This window comes from Sinocyclocheilus anshuiensis, unplaced genomic scaffold, assembly GCF_001515605.1.
Source record: "Sinocyclocheilus anshuiensis isolate Anshui unplaced genomic scaffold, SAMN03320099.WGS_v1.1 scaffold184, whole genome shotgun sequence".
In the NCBI taxonomy this organism is placed as follows: domain Eukaryota; kingdom Metazoa; phylum Chordata; class Actinopteri; order Cypriniformes; family Cyprinidae; genus Sinocyclocheilus; species Sinocyclocheilus anshuiensis.
Window position 1 is genome coordinate 296,106 of NW_015557077.1, and position 11,285 is coordinate 307,390.

Sequence of the window (11,285 nt, forward strand, 5' to 3'; positions counted from 1 at the left end):
TGGCTTTGTTGGATGAGGAGAGAGAAGTGAGCTGAACAGAAATCTGCTGCGCTTCCACGACAAAGCAGCCGTCCGAAAACATCACGTCAAGAAGCCAAACAACAGCCCGGCTGCCAGCCTCGCAACGCAAAAGCAGCACTGCATGGCATGAAGTACGAGCAGCGCACGCATGCATGAGCACATCTCACAAACAAAAACGCAAAACCTTCAGACATGTATGGCTCTGCTCCTGTGCAAATAGAGTTTGACCAAAGGCGGTTCATCACACACAGTCCAGATGTTGCTAATTATGTCCAGAAATATCTCTTTCCTTATTGTTTTACATGCATTTCATTTGAAGTTGCATTTGCAGCCCATTTTACTTCTGCAATGCGAGTAAAACACAATGTGCAATTGATTGGATGGGGACATTGGTCAAATCATGGTCTTTCTCTATAATAACGTCACAGATGAATCATTCGCAATAAAACTGGAAACATTGATTTTGAGTTTTTGTTCAACATGGTAGAGAGAAACAGACATGTTCTACTCCAACAGAAATGCCTAAATAATCGGTAATATCCTTGATTTTATGGGTAGAAATGTCTATTTTAAACATTGCTTTAACCACATTGAGTGTTTTCCAGTCAAATGTGTGTTTAACTCCAAATTAGATGCCATTGGGACTTATTATATTTAAGCTTTTGCCAATGGATGCCATATTTAATTTGGTGCAAATGAAATGAAGAATCTACACTTTTAAAAAATTAATTGTTCAGAGTCATAGAGAAAGATTATTGAAGTGCATTTTACAAGAAAATACTTTTTCATTTTTTCTACTTCGAAATTTCATGTGTAATTATTTGTTTGTTTGTGAAATTTACTAGCAATTTCTGAGCTGAACTATTTTCTAATCCAATTTTTATTAATTTTTTTCAGTTTAAGGAATATTTGATCTGTTCAGTGGTTACATTTCTAAGTAAATCATTTCTAAAATCATTCTTAACGAACTGTCAAATGCATTTAAAATTAACCCAGAAATTCGGTGTTGTTTATTAATAAGCCTCGTCGTTAAGCCTAATATATTATACTGACTCCTAAACATCTTTCCAGATAATTTAAGACAAAAACATAGGTTGTTGCCCTCACAGCCTCATTTTCATCAAATTAATTATGGCATCCAGCCTAAATAAGGTCTGTAACATCAAGTTCAAGTGTCCAAATGTAATGCAAACAAACCTCGAACTTTAGAAGATACTCTAACTATACAGGCTTTGCATCTGCGCCCTTCAGTGACGCTCATGTCAGAATAATTATATTAACTATTAACCGAGCTTGAGTCTATTTCTGCCTCTGTGGTTTTTTTAAGCCTGTACACGTAGTTTGCACAGGTCACGTTTCAGATTTCCTGTAAATGAAAGCTGCGTTGAGTCAGAGCAAAGCCGCGCCGTTTCACCTGTGTAAATGTACACAGTGACATCTGATGCTTATTTACAATTCATTCAGTCACACGACACGACAGCGTTTTAGAAACGCACACTTTGCACATGTGAAGGTAATGAATTTTCAGGTTTTAAAATGAAATTATTGATGCATTAAAGCAGCCTGAAATCACTTCAAAGTTTGCTTATGTAAAAACGAGTGCTGTCAAACGATTAATCGCGATTAATCACATCCAAAATAAAAGTTTTTGTTTATATGTGTATGTGTACTGTGTATATTTATTATGTATATATAAATACACACTTGCACGTATATATTTAAGAAAAATGTTTTGTTTATATTTTATTATATTTATAATATAAATTATAAGAATATATATATATATATACATGTAAATATTTTCAAAATACATACTGTATGTGTGTGTATTTATATATGTGTGTGTATTACATAATAAATATACTGTCACAACTGCTACTGTGCTACGAGGAGACGAAGGAGCGCGGAGACGTAGGAGAATTCCAATAGACAGTCTTTAATAATCCCACACAGGACAGGCAGGAAAACACACGTAGCACATAGGGTTGACATTTAACACAGCACGCTAGACACAACAAAAACTTTTATTTTGGATATGATTAATCGTGATTAATCGTTTGACAGCACTAAAATTACATTTTTGAACGTTTGCTTGCATCACAGTTGATTCATATGAGCTAGTCAAACATTGGACAATTCCCTTGTAGTTTGTACCACAGCCATTTTTTATAATATATTGCAGAATGTTTTATTTAGATGTCAGCTTTTTCTCTATGAACAAGTAGTGCTTTTTACTGGGGTTTCCTGATAGAAGCCACCATAAGCGAATGCGCTGTAAAGTCAATTCCTTCAAACACGCCAATGGAACGGTTTGCGTCTGATGCTATTTATGGTGAGTCTGCTGATGATTTTCAAAACCCAAAACAAATGCATGAAGAAAGATGAATTATAAACACAGGATTTAGTTCTAGCAGGCACACTTGGGATCTATTGCTACATAAAACAGCCCTTCACCAAACCTGCCAACCCGACCCAAATGGTGGCGCGTTCAATGTCAGTTTGAGATAGAAAAACACGTGTGCTATAATCTTCACTAGTAATATAAGCCACAGTTACAGCTGGAGGTCGTTACAGTAGAAACTTTGACACGTTTTTTTTTTTTTATTCCAATAAATACCGTTAATGTTATTCCTAAAAGTAGCAAATTATTGCTGAACGTATAGTGTGCAAAATAATTAAAAAGAAAGTGTTCTCGTTAACCCCTCCATACCATGCAGTTTCCGCATGCAAAATAAATACTTCACCATAGAAACAAATGTGTCGTGCGTTCGAAAGGAAGCATGTGCAATAGTTCACAAGAATTTAGTAAAGACAGGTTTTAAGCAAGTGACCATTTCTGGTGCATGTCTGATTGCCTTTTACTAGTCTTGATATAACGACACCGAGCGAAACGTCATAAGAAATAGCAAAAAAAACTAAACAACAGAAAGTGCAAATACCACTGCCTTTTCATCGCTAGCGACACAAATCGGAAAGAGGTAATCGTCATGCTTTCCAAAGCGTGAAGTATGAACATTTATAACATGAATGCACTGCTAAGTTTCTTCTACGTCATCTCAAATCTTAAAAGGAATCACACCATTTTAAGTAAGACCTTTAATGAACTTATGTTGCTTTCAGTCTAATATACGATGATTACATCCTCTATATCTGCGACTACGAATCTCATTCATGCATTCAAACTGTGAAGGTTGACGTGTGCATGTTCAAAGAGCATGTCTGTGACACTTTACCCTTGTATATTCAAACAAACGTGAACCACAAGAGAATTAAAACAGTCTACAAAAACCTCAGAGGATTTTGTGTCTATGTTACATTCGGTAAACAAAAAGGAAAAGGTGACATCCGTCATCACAGAAACGTCTCGCGATCTCGGTCTGTGAAAGGTTCGCTGAGGTCCGTGTTCGCGGCCTCCGGGATTAGAGCGTGAAAAAGCTCGCTAGTCGCTCGCGTGACGCTGTCGTACGATGGCGGAGACGAAGTAGCCGACAGCGTTTCCGTAACTTCGGCTTCGGCGCCGTAGTTCTCCATTATCATCGCAACTATAAGTCCTTCGTTCTCCGGCAAACTGTCGCCGTCTTTGGCAGCATCTGGCATGTGGAGTTGACGATAAAGTAGCGAGGCTTGTTTCAGCTGCCGTCGAATTAGATGCCTCCGATATGCGTGTTGGATCATGATTGCGGAAACGTCCTCTTGCTTGCGCCGAAGCGTCGTCGTGATCGGTTCGTAGGAAATCTTAGACGGGTTCGCCATCATGAACTTCTCCTCCATTTGTTGCTTCAACGCATCCATTTCGTCCGACTCTCCAAGAACACGTTTGGTGAACGCGAAGAGGATATCCAAACAATGGATCTTGTCGCCGCTCACCATCGGAAGGTCCATGGAAATCAGTTTGATTTTGTTGGGCTTGCCGATGCGCAGCGGCTCAGAAAGCGAGTCGGCGAAATCCGAGAGTTTGGAGAATTCGATAAACTGCGTCGCTTCCGGATCGAACTTCTCCCAGACTTCGTAAAACATCTCGAAGTCGTCCTCGCTCAGCGGCTCCGTGCTCTCCTCGGTGGCCACGCTGAAGTTCTCCAATATAATCGCGATGTACATGTTCACCACAATGAGAAACGAAATAATAATGTAGGTTACAAAGAACGTGATGCCCACCGAAGGATTCCCGCAGTTTCCTCGAACGTTCGTCCCGGTGTGAGGAATATCCGGGTCGCACTCTTCCGGAGAGTTGTTGAGGATTGGATTGAGCAGATTGTCCCATCCGGCCGACGTTGTGATCTGGAAGAGGCAGATCATGCTGTTGCCGAACGTTTCGAAGTTAAACATGTCGTCGATGCCACCTTGCTTCTTGACGTAGGCGAAGTTGGCCATGCCGAAGATGGCGTAGATGAACATGACGAGGAACAGCAGGAGGCCAATGTTGAAGAGCGCGGGGAGAGACATCATTAAAGCGAAGAGCAGCGTCCGGATTCCCTTCGCGCCGCGGATGAGCCGAAGGATTCGTCCGATTCGAGCCAAGCGGATGACGCGGAAGAGCGTTGGCGAGACGAAGTACTTCTCGATGATATCCGCCAGAACAATGCCTGGAACAAGAAAGAGACACCGATTAGAGTTAGCATTTGAGTTCACTTTTTGATAACACTTTAGAATAGGGAACACTTATTCACTATTAACTACGAGTTTTCCCTCAATAAATTCCTAATTTGCTGCTTATTAATAGTTAGTAAGGTAGTTGTTAAGTTTAGGTATTGGGTAGGATTAGGGATGTAGAGAGTGGAAAGAGGTCTGGAAGTTATCTAGTAAATCTGGCCTCGCCAATAAAGTTGGAAAATACATTTTCATTTGTAAACTGAAGGAAGAATCCATAAACTGAGCAAACTATAAACAAAACACCATACTGTTGAAATGTAACTAACGAAATAAACTGAGAAAGACGAAAAACGAATAGAATACTTGAAACTTTTTATTTTGTTAATTTAAGTTATTCCCTGGATATTGTCTATTTCCTTTGATGCTAATACATTTCACGGTTCTTGCTAAAAACTATAGACTTTTCCGAGTGGCTGACATTGAGTTAAACGCTCAAAAGTTTTAAAAAGCACAAACCTCTCTTCATCCGACCGCAACAGACGCTGATGACGTCACACGGCCAGACCATAATAACAGTTCCGTCCTCGCGCTCGAGTCTACGATCTCAAGACTGCATAGAAATAATAGAATACAGTAAACGCCAGAGGTGCGATTTCAGTAAATGCCATTCTGTCTAACAAGGCAAGACCCAGTAGTAGTAGTAGTAGTATGATGACACATTAATGTTTTCTTAAAAGTGTAATGCTTTTAAAAATAAATGACAAATCATTAAATAGAATTGCCTGTATTCTGTGTTTTAGTTTCATATGAGGTTTATGTAATTAACAACCACTTTCCATTTTTTATTATATGCATGTGTTTGTGATTAAAGCTGTGTGTAATGCCTGTGTTGTCAAAGATAAGTTATGTATGTCAAGAAACAAACTCTGACAAGAATAAACCAAGACAGGAGTGTCAAGTATACACTTTTATTTAGGAAAATAAGTTCAAATTAGTGACACACAGGCATCGCTAGACCCTTCTTACAGGAGCATATGAGCCCCTGATGAATGCTTGTGTTGATATGATTGATGTATATTGTTTTCTCTGATAATTACAGCAATCAAGTCGTATGTGTTGTCTATCCTCTGTTTAGAATCAGAACTAGTGCTGCCAGATATGCAAATTAATCACTCTTTTTAACTAACTGGTCAAACGGGTTTGCAGAAAGGTCAGAAACTGAAACCTGAGAATGAAGAGTCACCACAGAAAGCTTTGACAGCGCGCTGCCTCTTCAGAGAACTGCGAGAGACCGATTAGAAAAAAATGGTACATAATTACACAGAATTATGAATTTATAAAGTGGAGAGTTACGACACGTACACAGTGTCCTAATGCAATGTGATGCGTTTCAACATCTGATCAAGATCACATCACGAAAGAAAATGAAAGGAAACATGAACATGTGTATACTATGATACACTCCTAATTTGCTGCTTATTAATAGTTAGTAAGATAGTTGTTAGTTTAGATATTAGGTAGGATTAGGGATGTAGAATAAGGTCATGTAGAATACGGCATTAATTTGTGCTTAATTAGTACTAATAAATGGCTAATATTCTAATAATATAGATGCTAAAATAAGCAACTAGTTAAGAGACCCTAAAACAAAGTGTTACCCACTTTGTTTTAACCCTTTAAAGGCCTGTTCACACCAAGGACGATAACTATAAAGTAGTGCTGTCAAACGATTAATCGCGATTAATCGCATCCAAAATAAAAGTTTTTGTTTACATAATATATCTGTGTGTACTGTGCACATTTATTTTGTATATAATAAATACACACACATACAGCATATATTTTGAAAATGTATTTACATGTGTATATATATATATATATTCATATAATTTACATTATATATAAATATATTTAAAATAGAAACAACATATTTTTCTTAAATATATACATGCATGTGTGTGTATTTATATATACATAATAAATATACACAGTACACACACATATACTATGTAAACAAAAACTTTTATTTTGGATGCGATTAATCACGATTATTCGTTTGACAGCACTACTATAAAGATAACGATATTAGCATCCACACCAGCGGACGATATCGTCTGTATATTCTAAGCGCGTCTGTCGCTTTAAATTCTCCAGTTCGTTATAGCAGGATGGATTCTGATTGGCTGTCAATGTTTGTATCGTTCATCAGCTGGGAAAAAAATCATTCTGAAAGTGATTCCAACGATATCGTTTCTCTGTGCCTTTATCGTTATAGCTGTGATGTGGACTCTGCTGTTCTTTAATATTGAGAACGATTTTTAGAACTATATCTTTATCGTTATCTTTATAGTTATCGTGCTTGGTGTGAACGGGGCTTGACTGTCACTCCCATTTTTGAACATAGACGTGAAAGTGCACTATCCAAATTTGTATAATTCATGAACGAAAACATTTTGTAATATGATTTTGATGTACCATTTCTATAGTAACGCAATGTCTGATTTTAAAATGGTTTTCACAGGATGAATTTTGAGATTTTAAGCTTTCAATTGATATATAATTTATGATGATTTCTAAAGCGTAAAAACACTTAAAACAATTACATATCACTGAGTCATCTTCCATTTGCCGCATTACTGTTTTAAAATGATCCAAACACAGCATATTTTGTCATTTCAATTGCGATTGAAGAAGATCTTACAATAGTGGTTTTAACATCAAAATCTAACATTTATGTAACCTTCTCACTTTAAATACTTTGGTGAGTTAATAAGAATATTGGTAACACTTTAGGGTCCAATTTTCAGTATTAACTAGTTGGTTATTAGCATGAATATTGCTGGGATATTGGCTGTTTATTATTACTTAAAAAAGCACATATTAATGTCTCATTCTGCAAGACCTTATTCTAAATCCTTAATCCTACCCAATTCTTAAACATAATTGTCAACAACTACTTTACTAAGTATTAATATGCAGTAATTAGGAGTATATTGAAGCAAAAGTCATAGATAATAGTTAGTAAATAGTGAAAATTGGTCTCTAATCTAAAGAGTGACCAGAATAATTTATGTAGTTACTTGAAGGAATTAAAAGAATATTTCATGTCTATCCTTGTATCATTAACTTGTCGAGGTTGATACAGGATTTAGAAAGTAATTGGTAATAAGTAATTAAACACTTTTTGGAGAGAGTAATTTATACATTAATCTAATTACACGGTTGAAGATGTAATTAGAAACTTGTAATTAATTACTTTTTTAGAGTAACTTACCCAACACTGTAACTGACCTTGACCACCTTGATTTATTGAACAGTCGGTCCCACTTAAGAGTTAAATGGCTGGCTTTTACATTTGCGGCGGTGCGTCTTTAAGCTTTTAACCCTGTGGAGATACAGACAGCAGCAGGGGGTCGTGGCACAAAACCACGTCAAGCTTTTAGCTCGGACTGAGAGCTCAATCACCTGAGCTGACAGCCCTGATTGCCCAAATTACCTTCACCTTAAACCATCTCGTCTGTTAACCCCTCTGGCTTTCTTCATTCTCTCATCAGGGTCATGAGGGGCGTCTGTTCTCAAAATCACCTCGTTGTGTCACTTAAGCACCGACTGCCTATTTATTAGTTGGTGAAGTGCTACAAAATTGCATTGAATGCCTTTAGACCTTGATATGTAATGCCAAGGCCAGACAGTAAAGCTACTGTATCTTACAAAGAGAGATATTACACAATTTCATCTATGATTTAATAGAACTGGTTGCCTCATGCAGAAAGAATATAATACTTTAAATTTGTTTTACACTATTTTACTTGTCATATTTATTAAAATTGTTATTTTTAACAAAATTGGAAAAGGGTGTGACATGAAAAATGTTTGATTCAAAATAAATAATTAAATAAATCAAACAATAAATAATAAAAACAGTATTAAAAATACATATTTTATATTTGTACTTTTTTAAATATGTCTGACCAGTGACACAAAATTCTTTATATATATATATATAGAGAGAGAGAGAGAGAGAGAGTTATTAAATTTAAGTTATTCAAAATCTTTACACTTTTTCTGCTTAATTATTAAAATATATATTAGACTAAATTAAAAAAAAACAAATTTAAATGATTATTTTAAACTTTAATTTGAAGAAGTATGGGTGACACGAAAAATGTAGAAATATATTTATAGTTATTAAAAATAATAAAATGTAAAACACATTTTAATGCTATTTAATATTATTCATTTAATTATTTGAATGACTATATGTTTTTTTCACGCCAACCACACTTTTTCAGGCTAACAATTAAAAAACATATTATATTGAAAAAATATAGGAGACATGAAAAATCTATAAAAACAAAAAAGGTTTTAATATTATTTAATGACACTCTTTTCAGCTTAGTAATTAAAATATATATTAGACTGAAAAAGTATGGATGTCATGAAAATGTATTTTATTTAAAATGACACTGTTTCATCTAATAATCAAAATATATATATTTAAAAAAATGTATATATTTGTATATTTATATTTAAAAATTATTTAAATGATCATTTTAGCTAAGTTGAACAAGTATGGGTGACATATTATACAAATTATATATATTAATAGTTATTAAAAATAAAAATAGTAAAATACATTTTAATATTATTTATAAGTTTAATAACTTAGTTAACTTGTCATAACTAAATATAGCTTTATATATATATATATATATATATAGCAGACTGTTCGTCCGTCTCCACCATCATCGTCACCATGTTGAGGATGATCAGCAGCATTATGATGATGTCAAAGGCTTGTTTGGACACCAAGTCGAAGAAGAATCCTTGGATCGAATTCTGAGAAGAAAACAATCCAACCAAGAAGATTCAAAGAGTCAAAATCCACCAGAATCATTGATATATGACCCTGGAGTCATAAGTAGCACAGGTATATTTGTAGCAATAGCCAACAATACATTGTATGGGTCAAAATTATCCATTTTTCTTTTATGCCAAAAATCATTAGGATATTAAGTAAAGATCATGTTCCATGAAGATATTTTGTTAATGTCCTACCGTAAATATATCAAAACTTAATTTTTGATTAGTAATATGCATTACTAAGAACTTCATTTGGACAACTTTAAAGATGATTTTCTCAATATTTAGATTTTTTTGCACCCTCAGATTCCAGATTTTCAAATAGTTGACCCTTATGACTGGTTTTGTGCTCCAGGGTCACATTTCGATCAAAAACCCATTGAATACTCACAGTAGGTCTTGGGATGGGTTTCTGAGGTTTCTTGGATCCCAGTTTCTTCATGGCGTTATAATATTTCTTCTGTTCTTCTGTCATGAAGATGTCCTGTCCTCCTAAGTACAGAGAAACTCTTCTGTTATTATTACCGTCATAATCGCATTTACACGCTTTATGCTCATGATTCTGCTGGTTTTAATACTTATCTTTCGCTTCTGTTGGTTGAAATTGTCAATGATGACACCGATGAAGAGATTGAGCGTGAAGAAGGAGCCGAAGATGATGAAGATGACGAAGTACAGATACATATACAGGCTGTTCTCTTTAATGGGCTGCTCTTCCACCTGTTCCAGTAGATTAGAGACGCTCAAATTAGCAAACGTTCATATGGGTTTCAATCTGATTTTATGAGCTCAAAACGGTTTTACTTACGGATCGTGAGTCGACCGCGGCGTACATGATCTCCATCCAACCCTTGAACGTGGCCTTGAGAAGGAGAAAGAATATGAAATATACAAATTTAAAAACAAAACAAACAAACATTAACTGAAACTGGGAGGAAAAATAAATAAAACAAAAATTAATAAAAAATATATGCAAAAAAAAAAAACTAATAAAAATGACAAAACTCAATCTGTAAAAACTTAAAACTGAAATAATAAAAAATAAAAACTATACAGACATGTAAAAAAAAACGTAACTAACTAATAAAAATGACAAAAGTCAATATGTAAAAAGTGTAAAACTTACTAAAACAACAAACTGAAATAAAAATGTATAAAAACTATATACAGATATAAAAAAACTGTAACTAATACAATTAACAAAATTAAGTCTGTAAAACAATTAAATCAAAAATATAAAATTGAAATAAAACATCATAAAAACTATGCTGACATTTAAAAAAAAACGGTAAGAACTGAAAATGAGAAAAGTCAATCTGTAGAAAAATAAAAACATACTAAAACAGCTAAAATAAAAAATAAAAACTATATAGACTTATTTAAAAAAAACTAATAATAACTAATGCAAATGACATTTGTAACACATTAAATGTTTTTAAATAAATAAACAAAAAAGTAATTACATTTCTGAATTTCAATGCAAAAACAAAAAACATTAAAACAAAAATATCAATTAGAAATATTGGATTTTTTTTTCTATTTTCTTTTGTGTCAGAAAAAGGCACAAAAGTTTGTTAAGAATAAGATGTTTTGATAAAAACAGAAGATAACAGCTAATTGAAGTACTGAGGTGTGGGCAAATCTGGATTTTCTGTGCGTGAGTGAATGAGTGAGTGAGTGAGTGACTGAATGAGTGAGTGAGTGAGTGACTGAGTGAGTGAGTGAGTGAGTGTGTGAGTGAGTGTGTGTGAGTGCGTGTGTGCGTGCGTGAGTGAGTGAGTGAGTGAGTGAATGAATGAATGAGTGAGTGA

At 34.7% G+C, this 11,285-nt stretch overlaps 1 protein-coding gene across 1 annotated transcript in view; it reads right to left on the reverse strand.

The window, feature by feature from the left end:
* Nucleotides 1-2,120: 2,120 nt before the first annotated feature.
* LOC107676826 (sodium channel protein type 4 subunit alpha) overlaps nucleotides 2,121-11,285 on the reverse strand; it is a 226,579-nt gene continuing 217,414 nt past the window's right edge. Inside the window, 6 exon segments of the mRNA XM_074186965.1 lie at nucleotides 2,121-4,694; nucleotides 8,518-8,560; nucleotides 9,325-9,450; nucleotides 9,866-9,970; nucleotides 10,057-10,194; nucleotides 10,283-10,336. Coding sequence (XP_074043066.1) covers nucleotides 3,373-4,694; nucleotides 8,518-8,560; nucleotides 9,325-9,450; nucleotides 9,866-9,970; nucleotides 10,057-10,194; nucleotides 10,283-10,336 — 1,788 coding nt within the window. The 3' untranslated portion in view covers nucleotides 2,121-3,372.